General features: G+C 39.5%; 1 protein-coding gene across 19 annotated transcripts in view; it reads right to left on the bottom strand.

The window, feature by feature from the left end:
- Positions 1-19,892, bottom strand: part of CADPS2 (calcium dependent secretion activator 2) — a 315,634-nt gene that overhangs the window by 133,853 nt on the left and 161,889 nt on the right. For all 19 annotated transcript variants that reach the window (XM_064142033.1, XM_064142028.1, XM_064142027.1 and 16 more), the window contains exon 8: positions 16,716-16,855. In XM_064142033.1, coding sequence (XP_063998103.1) covers positions 16,716-16,855 — 140 coding nt within the window. The remainder of the gene's footprint in view (positions 1-16,715; positions 16,856-19,892) is intronic.

The raw sequence follows: 19,892 nt of genomic DNA, 5'->3' as shown, positions 1-19,892 counted from the left end.
CAGGAGAGGCCTGTTCCCTCTTCCAAAGGATACAAACTCTCTTTTTGTTCCCAAGGTCCAGCCAAAGGTCGCTATCCAGCCAGGCCAGCCTCCTTCCCCAATGACTCGTTTTCGTACATGGTGACAGACTGCTCCTGTGCACCCAAGACTTTCTTCTTAAAGTATGTCTAGCTTTCCTGGACCTCCACATGCTTCAGGTCTGTCTCCCAAGGGACTCCTGCTCAGTCTCCTGAGCAGGCCAAAGTCTGCCCTCCAAAATCTGAGGTGGCAGTTTTACTGACACTCTTCCTTACTTCCTCGAGGACTGAAAACTCAATCATTTAATGACTACTACGCCCTAAGCAGCCTCCAATGTATACTTCCCCAACAAGTTCTCTATTCATAAGAGGCAGGTCCAGAAGGGCATCCCCCTGATTGACTCCCTTAGCTGCTGTGTCAAGAAGTCATCTTCCACACACTCCAGGAACCTCTGGGAATGTTCTCTCTCTGCTGTATTGTATTTCCAGCAGACAGATGTTGAAGTCTCCCATAAGTCTACTGGGAAGTTCCCACTAATCTCAACTTATTAATGTAAATTTTAGAACATCTCTGATGAGTTCAATTTCTAAAACTATTCATCATTTATTGTAGCAAAAATAAGCAATCTGTCCTCATTTCACTAAGACAAATGATGCATAGGAAAAGAGATGACCTGTCCATATTTCAGTTCGGGTACATGTAGTGATTGCTAGTTCACCAGCTCAGTTATTTTGAAGGTTAATTACCACCTGCTTTGTTGTTTTTAATAAAAGCATAGAAAAAAAATCCTTTTCATACACTAATAGCTTTCTGATGTTGTGATTTGAATATTTTCACTACTAGGCAAGATCTGTTTAGCTTTTATTCTTTATATTTTTGAAAACAAAGCACACATTTATAACGCAGTACTGATAATGGAGATTCTCCACACCTAATCAGTTTTACACATTCAATCCTATTGAAGGTAGAGAGCTACTGAACAAGTGTTGTTGAAGTTACCATCTAAAGACAACACTTACACCACTCAACTTGCATCATTTTGCTCATTACAGAGATGAAGAAAACTCATATTAACATTTTTGGAAGCACAGAACTTCTTTTGATGATAGAGCAGAATATTTAAATAGAAATTAAATATTGAGGATGGATTCCTAGATTTTCAATTCTTTTACTTCATGTTTTAAAAAGTTATGAGTAAAAATAAATGGATTGTAAAAAATAAGTTATACTTTAATTTTTCTGAGTACTAACCTTGCTTAATCCACATATCTTTTTCACATAAAGAGTGTTGTGGTTAAGCTAAATGAGTTTGGATCTAAATTTATATCTCAGCTTTTACAAATATTTCAGATTAATTACTATGGAATGAATGAAGAATGACACCATAATTAGTAATGCTTCTCTTGGCAATTAGGATTCTTTTGGCTTTTCTTAGCAATTAAAGTGGCAGTGGCATATCATTAAGGTCTTCAAGATTCCCCATGCCTCCTCAGAAGCAATTACTGTGGAAAGCATTGAAAAAAAATCAGGCTCATAGCTATAATCTGTTCTCTAAGGATCTAGCAGCAGGATAAACATTCTTACTTCTTCCTGCATTAACCCATTATCATTATCCAATCAATCATTAATGTAATTTTAATGTGTCATTTTTCATGAAGTTCAATTTTAATTTAAAAAAAGTAACTGGTTGCAGTCAAGTGATTTTGTCAAAGTGTAGAATATTAAAATCATGTAAATGAAGACAGTTAACACATTAGCACTTTGCTCCACGGCTAAATGCTAGCATTCATTTAGCACAATAAACCACCAGTACTTAGCACAATTTAAACTAGCATAACAGAATATACAGCTATGCAACACCTTGGAATAATAATAGTACATCACTAAAAGTGAATTTAAAACCATGCCAGTTCTGTCATGCTGCTTATAACACACACTGGGAGTTTTTAAATCTTTTTACCATATACAAGCCTATGCTGCCTTATGAATGTAAAAATCAGGATAGATTTAGCAGATTTCACCAACTATATAGCTACATGAAATGACACTTTCAGCCTTCCACAACAAAAAAAATTACCTAGTCCACTGCTATTGAGCCCAAGCTTGAACATGCTTATTAGTGATGGGCCAAAATTTGACCACTATTTCCCCTCAACTGTAAAGTCATTGTTTGGGTAGTTAAATTTTGTGTTAGTTTCTGCTGTGGAGGCAGGGAATTAATGTGGCCAAGTCAAGAATTTATAAGAAAATAGAGTTATTTTATTTTCCCAAAAACCCACCCCCAAACTATATACAGAAATTAATTTAGTTTAAATTAGCAGATTCAGTCAGGTTGAGAAGATCTATAAGGATACCATAGGTAAATTTGACTATTTTAGAAGTCAGAAGTTGGAAAAGGCTACTACTATTAATCACACTGAGTCATTAATGTTTCCTCACAGGTGAGTCAGGCTGGGTGAAAGAAAGGGCAGTGCAGATGCTTGTCCTCTGGCTCTCTTTCAGAGGCCATCCAAAGATCATTAAGGACTACTGAGGCTGTATAAAGGATGCTTATGGTGGAAGCCTTGTCCTTCGGAGTGCCAGGGGACTCTTTCCTGCAGAATCTATCCAGGCGGGGGCAAACTCTAAGGCAGGAACCCCAAGGCAGGAAGTTGCCCAATATTTATACATTTCAACGACAAAGAGCAGAGTTACCATTTCCTAGGCACGAAAACCACAGCCAATCTCCAGCCCGATTCCAGCATGGGCACTGCATGGGCACCCCTTGTGTTGGAAGGGCCCCTTGCTCCCCTCCTTCATGCCTGCAGGGCAGGGTGGGGGGGAAACAGGTCTTTTCACACCTTTTCCTCTCCCATTCAAACCACAGAGGGAGAGGAATTTTGGGGTATACAGGACGCCAGGACAGTTTCTCAGTATTTTAATTCCTCACATGAGAAGTTCTTAAACACTTTATTCTGTGCAGGTATTTATTAGACTTCTTTTGCCGAAAGAGATACAGGCTTGTGTTTGAGGTCTCAAACCTTCAGAGCCAGCAACTGCCTGAGAGTTATTGTTGAAAAAAATTATAATCTCCTTTTCTTAAGTTTTAGGAAAAGACTCTCATAGTTTCAAAAGAATCATCTCAACATCATGCAGTAGGTAGAATAGCTAAGTTACAGATCAGCAATATCAGTCTTTCCCAGTTCAGGGTCTTCAGCACTGACTACATTTCATGAAACACTTTGATGTTTGCAACCAGGATACTTTTCATAGCAGTTTCTGAAACATCCTTCTACAGGATCATTGCTGTAGGGAAAATAATAGTCTACACATATAAATATGTGCTGCTAAATGTTAGATGGCATTTTGGCATACCTTTCTGCACAGGGAAGTGCAGATGTTCCTGAACACAATCATATTTGATGCTTTATGTACTCTTGTTGCTGCTCACATATTTTCCAGAAATATACTTTTTTTTTCTTCAACAGTTAACTGTGTTTGAAATTAAACCAAAGCCTATTTCACTAGCTACCACAAGTGGCTTTGAGTAAAGTAGTGGAATTAATATGGTCTGCTTCAGCATTACAAAACTACTTAAGAGCTACTGTGCTTTTCTTGATCGGTCCTAAAAATTTGGATTGTTGTGCTAGGTCTAGGTTGAATATGGACTGGAAAATAGAGCTTTGCAGTTCACGTCTCCTCAGTCTTCAAAACTGTGGTTGTGCTGCCATGCAGTGATATTTGGGCAGGCTGGAGGGCTGGGCAGGGAGAAATTTAACACAACAAGGGCAAGTGTAGAGTCATGCACCTGGGAAAGAACAACCCCAGGTATCAACTGACCTGTCGGAAGGCAGTGAACGGGAAAAGGATCTGAGGATCCTAACTGATGGGAGGTTGACCATGAACCAGCAATGTGCTCCTGTGGCCAGGAGGGCCAATGCCATTCAGGTGTACAGTAAAAGGGCTGTGGCTAGTAGGTCAAGAGATGTACTCCTGCCCCTCTACTCTGCCCTGGTGAGGCCACATCCAGATTACTGTGTCCAGTTCTGGACCCCACAGTTCGAGAGGGACATAGAACTGCTTGAGAGAGTCCAGTGCAGAGCCACAGAGACGATTCAGGGAACAAAGAGAGACTGAGGAAGCTGGAGATCTTTAGCTTGGAGGACACTGAGAGGTGACCTCATCAATGTTTATAAATATGAAAAAGGGCGAGTGCCAGGAGGATGGAGCCAGGCTCTTCTGGGTGATGTCCAATGACAGAACAAGGGACAATGAGTGGAAGCTGAGACATAGGAAATTTCATGTAAACATGAGGAGGAATTTTTTCACTGTGAGGGTGACAGAACCCTGGAACAGGCTGCCCAGGGGCTTGTGGAGTCTTCCTCTCTGGAGATACTCAAAAGTCACCTGGATGTATTCCTATGTGGTCTAAGTGATCCTGCTCTGGCAGAAGGGTTGGAATAAATAATATTTCAAGGTCCCTTCCAACCCCTGACATTCTGTGACGGACCTTAAATGGAACTCTAATACTTCTTTATACTTTACTCTCAGAGACTACAATGGAATTTTTCACCCAGTGTCCCAGATGCCCTCTGTATAGGACAGCCAAATACAAGGTCACCTTCTCAGGCTCCTGAGCTAAAGCTAATTAAAAAGTGTTGTGACCATGCCAGTGAGCTCAACAGTTCTGCAGTGCAGTTAGTACTTGCTGGATAAGGTACTGGCTGCAACTCTCAGTGTCACCATCCAGTCAATGGCTCAGTGTCCAAATGGATACCAGTCACAAGCAGTGCTCCTCAAGGGTTGGTCCCAAGACCAATGCTGGTTCAACATCTTTGTCAGTAATATGGACAGTAGGATTGAGTACACCCTCAGGAGCTCTAGGGATGACACCAAGCTGTGTGGTTGGCTTGACACACTGGGCAGAAGGGGTACCATTCAGAGGGACCTGGACAGGCTCATGGTAACCTCACAAAGTTCAACAAGGCCAAATGCAAGGTCCTGCACCTGGGCTAGGGCAATCCCAAGCACAAATACAGACTGGGCAAAGAATGGCTTGAGACCAGTCTTGAGGAGAAGGATACAGAGGTGTCAGTTGATAAAAACCTCAACATGAGAGGGCAATGTACACTTGCAGCTCAACTGTGTCAGGGGCTGCATCAAAAGAAGTGTGACTGGCAGGTTGAGAGAGTTTATTCTCTCCTTCCACTCTGCTATCATAAGATCCCCACTTGGAGTACAGAAGAACTCAAGAACACTGAATTGCTAGAACAGGTCCAGAGGAGGGTCACAATGATGATCAGAGGACTGCAGCACTTCCTCTATAGTAAGAGACTGCAATAGTTTTGCTGTTCAGCTTGGAAAAGGTTCCAAGGAGAGTTTACAGCAGCCTTCTAGTACCTGAAGGGGGCCTACAAGAAAGCCAAGAAGGGACTGCTCACAAGGGCTTTTAAGTGATAGGATGAGAAGAAATGGCTTTAAGCTGGAAGAAGGTAGATTTAGACTAGATATTGGGAAGAAATTTTTAGTGAATGTGGAGAGATTCTGGAGCATGTTGACCAGAGAAGTTGTAAAATGCCCCCTCCCTGGAAGTGTTCAAGGGTGGATGGGGCCATGAGCAGCCTGGTCTAGTGGAAGGAATCCCTGTGATTCTTTGATCACATTGTCAGTTTTCAGTCAGGGTAGAGAGCTGGGCAGATACGATCTCACTGTCTCTCCTTCTCTCTTTATGCTGACAAATCCCAAGACCTTCTCAAATGGTTCTCTCTAATATATCTTGCTAAAAAAAAAGCCCCCACATTTATTTCATAAATAAAGTTTCTTTACTAGAGAATTCCATTTAGGTATGTCTGCTTTTGTTCATCCTCCATATTGCTAACACATTCACAAGCATACAAGGAAACACTGGAGAAGAATTCATGTACATGGGTAGAGGAAAATGAGGTTCTAAGCTCAACCTGGGAACTAATTTTGAGGCCAGCTACACTTAGCAAACCTTGTACCATTTGCCAGTAAGAGCAGAAAGAAAAGCTGTGCACACTATAAAATCATAACTAGAGGGAGTGACAAAGTCTCCACTTGGACCCAACTCACTTGAATACACACTTGGCTCCTGTGATGGGATCCCCTTGCAGCAGGCTGTAAGAAGATTCACAAGGTAACTAACAGACAGCCCCAGGAAATAGGCACATTTTTGGCTCTACGGTTAGTGAATTCAGGTGAAGACTGAGGCTCTCCTTCATGGCATGCAACTTTTATTCACATGTGAGGACTGAGGATTATCTTTTCATCTGTGGTTACAAAGGTAGTTTCATAACTTTCCATTTGTATACGAATGACAGTCATGTGAAAATATCTGTAAAGTCTGATGTTGTAAACAGCAGCAAGCAATCTCTAGAGCATATTTGTAGAAAAATGTACCTCTTTAATGTGATTAAAGCTAATTAGGAGGAATTGTAATAAAGTTATACATATTTCTTATAACTCTCCTGTTCATATGAGAAGATAGTAAAATGCTTTGAACAAACCCACAAGTGTTAAAAATAGAAGCCAAGTGTCTGATGCCAAATAAAACAAGCATTATGGGTGAGAGGACATCACAACCACTAGAGCAAACAAAAAAAAAGTCACAGGAATATTAACTGTAATGACATTTCATATAAAATCCCTATTTACTTTCCTAATAATACCTACAAAGACGCTATTTTATCTATGAAGATCAACAGTTACAACTAGTAAGAAAAAAAAGAAGTATCAGTAAAAGCAACTTCTAACTGTATACCTGTAGCAAAATTGTCTGTCAAAGGAGCCTGAGTTTAACATGATAGAAAAGACTTCACTACTAAAATAAATTAGGCAGCCAAGCATAGTGTTTCTGACCTGAATTTAGACTTGAGAAACTAAATAGGTAGCAGAAAAAAAAAAGTGACATGCCAGAAGCCCACCTCTTACTCTGGTAATTCACCTTTCCAAAGCTTTGTTGCCCAGTAATTAGGCATTCATTTTATTTGATAACCTATTCTTCTATTGAATGTAACTTAGTCTAGCAGATCCAGTGTATCTTTCCTTTTTATTCCATAGCCAGCACCCTAACATTGATAAACTAACCTGTCAGAGTATTCCTCCCTACTTAGAGGCTTTAACAAAATTCAGATTGCTCTGAATATAGCCTAAATAGCCTCATTGTTGGGCTGCTGGAGTGGAGCCATATGACTAAATGATCAGAAAAAGGATTCCAAACTATCTGATACTAAAGTGTGCAAAGTTCAAACTCAAGAATTTCTTCTATCTTGATCTCCTTATGCTTCCCAGTCTTGTTGTTCACAAGCCAAAAAATAAGCCCTGGACAAAAGGACAGCAAGAACCTTGATCTTCAAAACAGCATCTGAAGTATGCTCTGACACCCATTTTTAATACGGAAGAAAAAGTGCAGTAGCAACAAACAGAAAGCTAGATGGTGCTAAGACACCGACTTTCATGCCTCCAACTACATGTGCTGCAGACAGACCAAATGATACAAAGAGATCCAGAAGAGTTTATTTAGGTAGATTAAGAAACACTATAATTAGGTAAGTATCTACCCATCTTAACATTTGATTCAGCCAACTGCTTTAGGGTGATGAGAAACTGAAGAGAGCAACAACAGTGATGTCTCAGATAAATTTCTACCTTTCACAAGAGAAAAGTGTTACTGATTCCACTAGTGAGAAAAGTATTTTCAGTAACTGCTGAAAAATAAAGTTGCAGTAGAAAGTTATTGCTTTTATCTCATGGAAAATAGTACTAAGAGAAAAAGTCTACACTACGTATTAGTAATACTTGTTATAACGTGATAAGTATTTTCTAAGATGCTGTATATCTTCAGGCTTCTAACACTTTTCTTCACTTTGAAGCAACAGTTTCTCTTTGAGCATGAAGGTATGCAGAACTTGGTATTCTAGCTTAGCCAAATTTTTTTTTCCTATTTCCTCTTTATAGTGTTGATGAATTAATTAGAGCTATTATGACATTTGTTTCAGCTCAGAGAAAGCTCTGAAACCAGTTCTGAATTTGCTATATGCAACAAAAAGGCCTGTGACAGGGAGCATGTAGCATTTGCCAAGAGAAGCGCAAGTGTATATCTGATGTCTTATTTTATCTGGAAAAGTAATCAGGAATTGCAATAGAACCATTTCAAAGTGGCCATCTTGCACAGTTCTCTGAAATAAAGAAACTGGTAGTAGATCTCATCTTCAGATGAGCCTTCAGATTACATATTGGAGTTATAAAGCTAATTCTGTTTCTCATCCTGCCCTTCTTTGCTAGGTAAGTGTGGAGAAGAAGCATGTAAGAGCTGGCACCATCACTGTTCTGCCTAACTTTGGCGTCCCTGTGACTCCTAGCTGACTTACGAGCTCACTAGTAACTGTGACAATAGTTTACCAGGTAGCAGTCACACACTACAGCCCTACCCACCAAGAGCCAGCAGGCCCCAGTGCTATCCCCAGCTTGGTTGCAGAACTGCACGTGACCTCGAGTGATCTCTGATCATTCCCATGCTTCATTTCACTCATTTGTGAAACAGAATTACACTCACCTTCCACTACAATAAACTCTTTCATCAATAGGTGACAAGTGTCAGAAAAATGACAGAGGAAAACAACTTATTCTCTAACTCTGCATCTTGGAAGACTGCTAACCAGAGCATTCATTTTACAGATTTCTTTTTAGCTCTAAAAATAAAGCAGCAGAAGGAGAAATCTTATACTTCAGTCACATACTGGATCCAGTAGTTGTATTTATTGTTTACAAATGCTTTAAAAGAAAATCTGGGCATGTACATACTCAGGTGCCTTTAGAATATATATACACCAGACACAAAAACTTAAGACATGAAAAGGTATAACATTTCTATATGAATCTTGTCATAGTAGAAAGTAGACTAGAGAATAAATTTTGCCTTGGAAAAAGTTTTGGACAAGAACTATGCTGAAATATTTTACTTTGGAAGTCGACTATAAATGCAATACTACTTTGTGTTATTTCCCTGTTACGCTGTTCAGTTTGTATGAATTTAGTTTTGTTATTATGTATTTTCCTTTTTTCAGCATGATCATCGAGTACTACTAAACCTTTTAAAGCAAGCTATTAGAAAAAAATCTCAATCATAGAATGGTTGAGGTTGGAAGCGACCTCCAAGATCATCCAGTTCCAACCTGCCACCATATGCAGGGACAACTCCCAGTAGAATAGGTCACTCAAGGCCTCGATATTCCTTTTTCAGTTCTAGATTGGAAGCATAAAATAATATCCCTTAGTAGCCACTAGGCTATGCTAAAACACAAGCAAGAAAATCTACTTCAAAAAAATAATGCATGCTTTAAATGCGTATAGATGTGCAAAGCCACATTAAAAAAGGTAAAGAAATCCGCATATGTTGGATTAATCTGCCTTGTTTGCTTTCACCTCTAATCTGAGTTAAAGAAAGCCAGGTGAACATTCCTGAAGCAAGCAATATTTCCTTAACACTGTTATTCTAACTCAACAGAAATAAACAGGCTTCTGGCATTTTATATTATTGCTGAATTCTGATCATAATTTTAGATTCAAGATTGCAATAAAGTAATAGAAATGTTTAACCCACCATCCCTTCTGTATGTATGTTAGCTTTATTGCCTTAATAAAGAAGATTGAAAAATACTTTGTAAGTGCCTTGCATTTTAGACAAGGAAAAGGTCACCACATTGTATGACAAGAGAAAAGATTATGAACCATGAGGAAGGAAGCTGAAGCATCACAAATTGCCAGTGATCGGAACTGTTCTACAAATCCTCATTAATGAGTGACATTTACCTTGCTATTACTCAGAATTTCTAGGTGTGCATGCTTTCCCTGGTAATCTGCTGATAGGCTTTAAATAGAGACAGATGATTATATATCCTTTGGGTTGTCTCATAATTTGAGAGCCTTTCATGAAAGAATAAATGCCTAAATAAGTAATAGGATTAAGTTCTCTGTAAGACATGAGTATTCCTTATTCTTTAAGCATATATCAGAATGCACAGCAAAATCATGCAGTGTTTCCATGATAGTGTTTTTATAAAAATGACATCAGTGGAGTAACAGCAGATTAGCTGTATGAACGTACCAACATAAATACTAAGAGTAGAAGTCACGTAAGTAGCAAAGCTACCTCTTTTTCACAGAGGCACTAATGAACAGCAACTGAGATTTATCGTTGAGTCAAAGATTTTTATTTCTTACTCTTATGCAGCTTATAATAAAAGTTTCTCACATTTATAGGTATGAGACAAAATCATTTGTTACCACAGTGGAAACCCAAAGAGGGAACGCAATCTGTAGGCTCCAGGGGAGATTTAGGCTTGAGGTGAGGAGAAAGTTCTTCACTGAGAGAGTCATTGGACACTGGAATGGGCTGCCCAGGGAGGTGGTGGAGTCGCTATCCCTGGGGCAGTTCAAGGCAAGGTTGGACGTGGCACTTGGTGCCATGGTCTAGCCTTGAGCTCTGTGGTAAAGGGTTGGACTTGATGATCTGTGAGGTCTCTTCCAACCCTGATGATACTGTGATACTGTGACACAGTCCAGAATACAATATGTGAATTAACAATCTCAGTTTATGTAAAAGAGAGTATAATCTGGAAAACTGAGTATTCTGGGAGCATAAAGGCAAGACAGGTTTTGAAGTCTTTCAGTGTATCCCAAGTCAATATGTAAAGTCACTCTTCCAACCTGGTTGATTCTATGATTCTAAAAAAGGAGAAAACTTTCTAAAGGAGTAAAGCTGCAAACCAACAGCTGTCTTTGGCCTGAAAGCTTGCAATTAGTTGACCCAGCAGAAAATGAAATTTTGCAGCGTAGCTCCAATATATGCAAACATGGTTCCTTATTACCTTTTTTTTTCAATCATGATAGAGCATTAATCTAATAAAACCCTTCTTTCAGCAATTGGCTCTGGGGTAAAGTTTAATTAAAACTTTGAATGTATTTTGAGATTCTGAACTGAAAGGCATTATCTAATACCAAGAGATTACATTTTTCTCCTAAGAGAAATAAATGAATCTTGTAGGTAGCTTATTAACTCAGAACAACACAGAAAATGCAAGTTGTCTAGGTCAAAGATCGGGCAAAGAAAACATGAGATGTTTCTGAAAAATAACTGAATAATTAGAACTTAAGTGAAATAATCACATCAGCTACATTTGAATTCTGCTATTAAGGTTGTATAACCAAACTTGTGGACAAGAAATTCTAGCAGCAAGGATTATTGTTTTCTTTTATCTCCCCTCAACTGTATATTCTGTGACATTGTGCTTAAATTTCCCTCTTCCTATCTAACTGGGGGGCCACCAGGCCCCCCAGCCTTTGATCCCCTTCACCATTCACCATGTGTGTACCACAAGGACTCACCATGATGATAGGAGTAGGAGAATCCCTCTGCCCAGTTGGGCACAGCTCAGGGCTTCTGCCTTTCCTGGAGTGGCTTAAAATGGGGAGTGGGTGGAGAGGGCAAAGTAGTCACACCTGGGGTGGGAGGAGACTTCAAAAAACCCAGGTGCTCTGGGTTTGGGGCATAAAAGGAGAAAATGCAGTGCGGACTGGGAAAAAGATATGGTGGGAAAGGGGAGGCAGTTCTGGAAGGAAGAAAATGAAAAGAGAAATATGGGGGAAAATTTGGAAGGAAATGGGAGAGGAAAGGATGGAGATGGAAAGAAAAGGAGGAAGATGGGGGAGAATAGGAGATGGAGAGGAAATGAGAGAAATGGGGGAGAAGGGAGATAAAAAAATGAAGACTGGACTGCTAAAAAAAAAAAAAAAAGGTGGTCCTACTCTGATGGGGGAGGCTGGATTAGATGAGCCTTTGAGGTCACTTCCAGCCCCCAATATTTTGTGGTTCTGTAAATATCTGACCACGTTAAAAATAAACTCAACAAAATCCCCTCAACTCTTTTCTCTATTCAGGACAGCAGCAGCTACCTTCTAGCTCTTCAAAACTTTTTCTCCTATGGCCTGTTTCATGGCCTGTTACACGAATACTGCCTTACAGAGAGAACTGAGTTACTTGCCCATAATATCATCCAGCATCTACCACATGATTCCAGCCTCTTCACAGATGTGGATTTCTCTTAGAATAGCTTTAATCTATGTGTTGAAGTGGGAATCCCTCTTTAAAAAATAGCAACTATCCACTTACGTTAATCCATGAAGTCAAGAGAATCACAGAACCATAGAACAGTAGGTGTTAGAAGAGATGTCTGGAGACCATCTAGACCAACCCCTCTATTAATACAGGTATGCCTAGACTGCAACACATTCAGGTAGGTTTTGAAAGCCTCCAGAAGAAACTCAACAACCTCTCTGGACATGTTCCAGTGCTCTGTCACACTCAAAGTAAGCTTCTCAACTTCAAGTGAAACTTACTATGTTCTAGTTTGTGCCACTGCCTTCTGTCTTGCCCTGGGTATCACTGAAAAGAGCCTGGCCCCATCACATGACCTCCACCCTTTAGATATTTATATGCATTTATAAGATCCCCTTTCAGTACTCTCCAGACCCCTAATATTCTTTGTGTTAGACTTTCTTCAGTAGTTCCCTGTCCCTCTTGCACCGTGTGGCCCAGAAATGGACACAATACTCCAGATGTGGTCTCACTAGGGCAGAGTTGAGGGGAAGAAGGACCTTCCCCAACCTGACGGCCACACACTTCTTAAAGGACCCCAGAACACTGTTGGCCTTCTTGGCCACAAGGGCACATTACTGGCACATGGATAACTTGTTACCCACCCACATTCCAGGTTCTCCTCTGCAGAGCTCTTTCCAGCAGGTCAAGCCCAAACCTATACTGGTACATGGGGTTCTTCCTCCCTAGGTACAGCACCCTGTATTTGGTTTTGTTGAACTTAATCAGATTCCTCTCTAACCAGCTCACCAGCCTGTCCAGGTCTCACTGAATGGCAGCACAGCCTTCTGGTTTGTCAGCCACTCCTTCCAATTTTGTATCATTGACAAACTTGCTGAGGATTCTCTCTGTCCCTTCATTCAGGTTGTCCATGAATATGTTGTACAAGACAGGACTCAGCACTGACACTGGGGAACACCACTAGCCACAGGCCTCCAACTAAACCCTACACTGTTAATCACAACCCTCTGTGTTCTGTCAGACACTCTTCTCACAGTCCAATCCACACTTCCCAAGCTTACTTATGAGTATCTATGGGAGACAGCATAAACAGCCTTGCTGAAATCAAAGTAGACAACACCCACAGCTCATCTGCCCAGCGTGTCACAGCATCACAGAAGGCCACCAGATTGGTCAAGACTGATTTTCCCCTACATGAATCCATGCTGACTATTTCTGATAATCTTGTTCTACACACGCTTAGAGATGATCTCCAAAGTGTTCTGTTCCATCACTTTTCCAGGAACAGCTCACTCTTGAAGGCTCCTGAGACTGCCTGGTTGATGGTTTTTCATAACGTTAACAGTTCCTGACTGTACATATCAAAATTTCTTCTAGTAACTGTTCTTTTTTTCCCCCCTCCAAACACCACCTTCTTTCTTCTCACTGCAATGACTGTGCCATCATACAGTATTTCATCAACCTTTCCAAAAATAGGCTATTTTTCTCATTTCATAAAAATAGAATGAGCATAGAGATAAAACATGGCACAAATATATTTTTCTTTACAATGTCTTAAATTTGAGATGCCATTATATTTTTTTTTATTTAACACCTAATCCATTCTTTTTACTTTTATTGGTTATTTCTTTAACCCCATTATTAAAATCACTATGACACAAAACATGCCTAGGACCTCATTTAACTATTATTTTTAAAAAATTAAGATCTCTCTCCAAACTAAAGCAAGATAACAGGGATCTCCCAAATTTTGGTCTTCAACTCAAATAATGGAACAATACACCAGGTGAAAATAAAACTTTGATGTGTTGTTTCCATCTGACTCCATTCATGCTAAGCCTACAATACCTGAAAGTAGTTTGCAAGAATGTTTAGAAGGAAATGTTATCTGCAATTTTACTTTAGCAATATAGACTAATTATGAAATATCAAATGTATATTACACTGCCTGCACATCATTGATTTAAAGCAATGCAATTTAGGAATACCAAATGGCTAAAGTACTCCCAGAACAGGAACTGAAATGGTTCAAGGACAGAGAAACTGCTCAGTTTCCAAGAAAGAGAGCACCAGGATATATATGATAAACACATTTTAAGATTTATTTTCACATATATTTATGTTGAAGGAGTCCATACAGTTCACCCTCACCACCCTAGCTTCTGTAGATATTACAGCTAATGGTTATAAAGAAAAAGGAAACACTGACTGACCTCCAGTATTTATTTAGAAACATATTTCTAAGGTGTAGGCACAATGACTGGAGAATAGTCACAGCACTGACCCTGAAGTAAAACAAAGAAGTAAACTATTGTGCCAGGAGATTAGGATTCAAAAACCAATGTGAGCAAGTAACTACCAGCAGCAGATGGAAAAGATTGATGATTGAATTACATTATTGAAAGTAATAGAATACTGAAAGTGTTGGGATAGGTGCATGGGATCCCTGATGTAGCCTCACTGTGGAGTATGCAACTGAACCAGGTCATGTGGAAGTCAGATGCATTTGTTGTATATAATTCAAGCCTTTTGGCTAAAGAACTACTGAACTACGTTGCCTCTGCAGCGTTCATTGCTTCAGATTGTTGACTTCCTGCCAGCAGCAGGACAATAAAATCACACTAGTGGAGTGAATCCAGACAAGGATGTGCCACAACTACCAGACTATTTCAGAGGCGAATGCAAATGCATGAGGCGGGGACTGACAGAGATCATCATGGCTTAGAACAAATACTTTTCTCTCTTCCCTATGTGCTCTCCACTCCAATTTACTTAAATCAGTCCAGTCTTCCTGCTCTCTCCCACATTATCCCATTTCCCTTATTCATGTATCTGTAGCCTTGTAGGTTTTCTCATCTCAGTCTCCCTTTCCAAACACGTTACTTCCAGTTTCCCTGTTGGCTCCACAACTGGTTCCCCCTCCCTTTTCTTGCAGTTCCTGGTCATCAGCAACAAGTAAAGGCCAGAAAGCCTCATTTGTGTCTAAGTTTCCCAAAACCAAAAGGAGAGCTGAGTTTGATACCTACGGTTGATACCAATTGATACCTAGAATTGATACCAATTAGAGTTTTGACAAAACTTATGTAAATATTGAATATAGGAACTTTTGGTAATTGCTGTTCACAATGAGACGGAAAAATAACAGCAGACAAAAAAGACATCCAAGTAGTACAGACACTAAGTTTGCAGATGATATCAAGCTGAGTGGTATCGTTGACATGCCTGAGGGATGGGACGCCACCCATGTGTACCTGGACAAGTTTGAGACGCAGGCCTATGTAAACCTTGGAAGGTTCAGCAAGGTCAAGTGCTAGGTTCTACAACTGGGTCAGGGCTATCTGTGATAGCAGTAGAGGCTGGGGGATGATATGGTTGAGAGCAGTATCATGGAGAAAGACTTGGTGGTTGTCCATATTTAGCTGGGGCCAAATTATAGCAGTTGCTCTATTGCCTGATGATCCCTCCCTTGTAGAGAAGGGGAATTGGAAAAAGGAGTGAAAGGAAAACGGATTTAATGAAACTGCCAAACTGGTTCCAATGTCAGTAAAACACAGAGAGAGAGCTATCCTTAGCCCAGCAAGCATGCAGCAGGCACAATATCCAGGAAGGCAATCCTGAAGAGCAGGACAGAAGAGTCCAAGAAGGGAGCTCTAGCAGAAAGCTTCCCTCCTCTCCTCAGCAAACATACTCCCTTATGCTGAGTGTGATGCTGATAGTATGGGTACACTTGTGAGTCAACTCGAGTCAGCTGTCCTGGCTGACTCAGAACTGCTGATGGCCTGCAATGGTCTGGATCCATGGCTGGCCTGTGATTGGTCTGGATGGCCTTTAAAGATTCCTTATAACACAAACTATTCTATATCTCCATGATTCTATGTTAACTGTTCTCCCTCCTTTTTATATTTTATTTATTTAGATGTACTTCTACTTCATTCAGAAGTTAAAGCAGCCCTGGTAATTGCTTCATAACTACAGATACAGCCTCACTTAATGTCAGCATTAAAAGCACTACCTGATTTTTGCAACTGGGATGAGGAATAGTGGTGGTAACTGGCTCATGGAGCTGTCTTTATCAATAATCTGTTCCATATAGTTTCAGTTTTAGACACAAAAAAAAAAAATCCTTAAACTGGTATTCATGCACCAATTCCTTTCAAGAGAAATACCACACAGCAGACAAAGAAAGGAAAGGAGAGACTATGTTGCAAGTGCTGTCACATTCAGGTATATAATCAATCCTGTTATAATTGAATAATATGTTTCTCCTAAATATCAACCTATTATTTTTTGCAAAGGGCTATAAAATTGTAACATTCAAAACCATTTTCTAAATGACACCATACTCACCCATTTCAGAGGTAGCTCATCATCTGTCTTTACGTATCACTGAACATCTGAAGTGAATGATATTCCTGACTATTCAAACTTTATGTATAAAATGAGGATATAACATGATGCTGTACTGTAGGAACTATAGTACACATTTATAATGATTTACAGACCTGACGGTTTTAGCTACGCATGCCTAAACACAGGCACAACGAAGCAAAATAATACAGACAGACAGAAAATGGACACTTACCCACAGTGCTTCATGTGAGGTGGTTTATCCATTCTCACTGCCAGTTTAATTTTAAGGTCACTGTCCTGGCTGTTTTTGGGGACTATCATTTTATGCAGATCAGGTGACTTTGGGCTATTGGATGTTGGATACAATACTACCTGCAAGTCATAAAATAAGTTACAATGAGTTGATACAAAAAATGTGCTCATCTTCAATGGCAATTTTAAAGGAGAGAAGAGTCTCGTTGCATCTCCTCCAATCCAACAGATGTCTGAAAAATGTTTCATCACTCTAATAAACCAATCGACTCAATCTTACTTAGACAAATTTAAAAAAATTAAGTAATTAGCTTTCTTCCAAGTAGGAATTTTCATATTATGAGTTGATAAAATTCTCTGTTAGTTCATTCTGAGTTGAGTTTTAAACCAAAAGGAACAACTAACACTCAAAAATGACCATGTAAAATTAAACAAGAACCTAAACTTTTAAATGTTACTCAGTCCTCTGATAGAAGCATTCTATTGAAACAATTTGCAGCAGCATGATACAACAGATTACCCTTCAAGCAATATACCCTGTTTTACCAGCTCCATTTTTTGATCATTAGCATTAATAAAAGCCAATTTCAGTAAAAATCAGATAAACTGGAGCGTAATTCCAAAGCATCTTTGCTGCAAGTGGAATACACAAAACGTAACTTACAATGGCCAGTTAACATCTAATAATGGTACAAACCTTTTGCGTAATCTGCAGTGGTCAATATATTACATAAAAAAGATCAATTATTAAGCATTTAATTAAAAATTATACATTTTTGATACTTTTGCTAGCTGTTAAATGTTTCTTTACCATCCTGAAAGTTTATCCATTTATAGCCAGTACAATAAAATATTACTCCTCCACAAAATCCTTAGCCAGTCACACATTTAGCAGTTAAATGCTGCCGAAACATAATTTTCTTTCATTCTTATAATGAGCACTACTTTTGAATCAATTTAGAATCTAAAATACACTGTCTGGGAGACTTTCACAACATTCAGTGAGTTCTGAATTGTCATTATTATGAAGCAGTATTTCAGAAGTAACACCACTCTAAAAACCAGTAATGTTCATATATTTTCTTTTTTGAAAAGCAAAATTACCCATCAAGTTAATTCCTTATACATATAGTTTTTGTGCCTTGTGTCACTCTATAAAGCACAACATATTTTCTCATGTCTTATTAGTAAAGTTAACACAAGGATTCGAGTAAGCATCTATGAGGTCTCTTCCAACCAAGCATGAATCTAACATATTATTAAACAAAAATTATTACAACAGTGTCATTCAGATGTAATAATCTGACAGGGTGGAGTCGTCGTCCCTGGAGCTGTTCAAGGCAGGACTGGACGTGGCACTTGGTGCCATGGTCTGGCCTTGAGCTCTGTGGTAAAGGGTTGGACTCGATGATCTGTGAGGTCTCTTCCAACCCTGATGATACTATGATACTATGATATGATACTATGAAGGCCTTCAGCTTCTCAGCTCAGTATTTTGCAGAAACACATTCCTTCATCCTGTTCATACTAGGAGCTCTAGTGAAGCAGAGAAATATGAGGCATCATTTCTAATCAGGTGCAGAAACTTTGTATTATCAGTTGGAGCAATAACCTGTCAGAACTATGAGTATGTCCAGTGCATTTCAGAGAGACAGGAAAAGAGAAAGTATAGTCTGATTTTAATAAATCAGGGGACTATTTTATTTGTTTTGAAAATACATAGCAAACACTATTTAGGAGAGCTTATTCCTTCTCTCCCAAGAAACAAGTTGATTTTCATTTTGAGTGAAAGCCATCTCTCACCAAAAAAAGAAAAAAAACCTAAAAGCAGCATGAGTATGGAAATCTTTGAGTTCTAAAGCATTGAACAGAAAATTATTTTTAGTTTCTCTTTTTCAATACAAGATTATATAAACAAAAGAATATTTGCACTTAATCAGCTGACATTCACATAGGACTGCAGGTCCTATGTCTTTTTCTACAAGCTACTGTGCCTCTTGTCCTGTAATAGCTTATTACAGCTCATATGTTTCAAGTGATACCTTTCTCCTCCCAACTTTTGAGGTTTCAGAACACTGATGAAAATATAAGGAGAAAAGTGTATAACTAATTCATAACTCCAGTACTGACAATTCCCTCTGAATTTCTGAATGTGATGGTTTGGGGGTTACCCCGCCCCCCCACACTTTTGAGTTTGCCCCAGCTAACTCAGACGGCCTCTGGGAATATAGATGAAGCAATTTATTTACAGCTAGCAGAATTTACAAGCAGCTATTTACAATATATACAGTTATATACAATTATATACAGAAATATACAAAGGATAAACAATACAAAAGCACAACTCCCCTCCCAGAAACCTGAGTCCCCAGGAGGGGCTCTCAAACCACCCCAACACCTCCCCCCGGCCCTCTCAACCTTACCCCAGTTCTCAGGAAGAAGAGAGGTGCAGCCAAGAGGTTAGGGAGCAAGGTTAGTAGGAGCAGGGTTAATGAGATGTGACCAGGTCTAAGGCAAAAGCAAGAGTGAGAAACAAAAATGGAGAATAAGACTTTCTTCTTCCCAGAGTTCTCAGCGTGACTGTGAGAGAAGTAGACACAATTGTTTTTCATTTCACTGCCCGTTATCTAGTTCTGTTACCAAAACATTCCAGCTTGCTTCAAACTAGCACAATCCACCCCTTGTCTACTTCGCTCAGAGTATCGCTGAGAATTATCCAATCTAATCTAAACCAATATTTACACTAAAACAATATATACAAGTTCAGTTCACACTTCAATCAGATGTAGGTGATTCAAAAGCTCAGAACAGGGACTCCCAGGTGATGTTGGGTTCGTGCTCACGTACTGTAGATTCTATCGTAGATTCTCTCAGTGTTGGGCGCCGATGTTACCTAGAACAGAAAACTCCTAACAGCTTAATTTAAACTCTCTCAGCTAAAGTTAAATTTCTCTGTGGAATACACTGGATTTCACCATTCTCCTGCATTACCCAGTATGTATGACCAGGACCTTCAGCAGAAACCACCCCTCGGACAGGTTTCCCTTCGCCCGAAGGAGAAAATACCCAAACAGTTTTCCCTAACAGATTCTTCTCACGTACAACAGGAACTTTATCACCGTCTACTGTTTGGACCAAATCTGATTGTGCAGGTCCT

Source organism: Pogoniulus pusillus, chromosome 4 (assembly GCF_015220805.1).
Source record: "Pogoniulus pusillus isolate bPogPus1 chromosome 4, bPogPus1.pri, whole genome shotgun sequence".
NCBI classification, from domain to species: domain Eukaryota; kingdom Metazoa; phylum Chordata; class Aves; order Piciformes; family Lybiidae; genus Pogoniulus; species Pogoniulus pusillus.
Note: the sequence above shows the minus strand (reverse complement) of the source record. Positions and strands in the feature narration are given on the sequence as shown.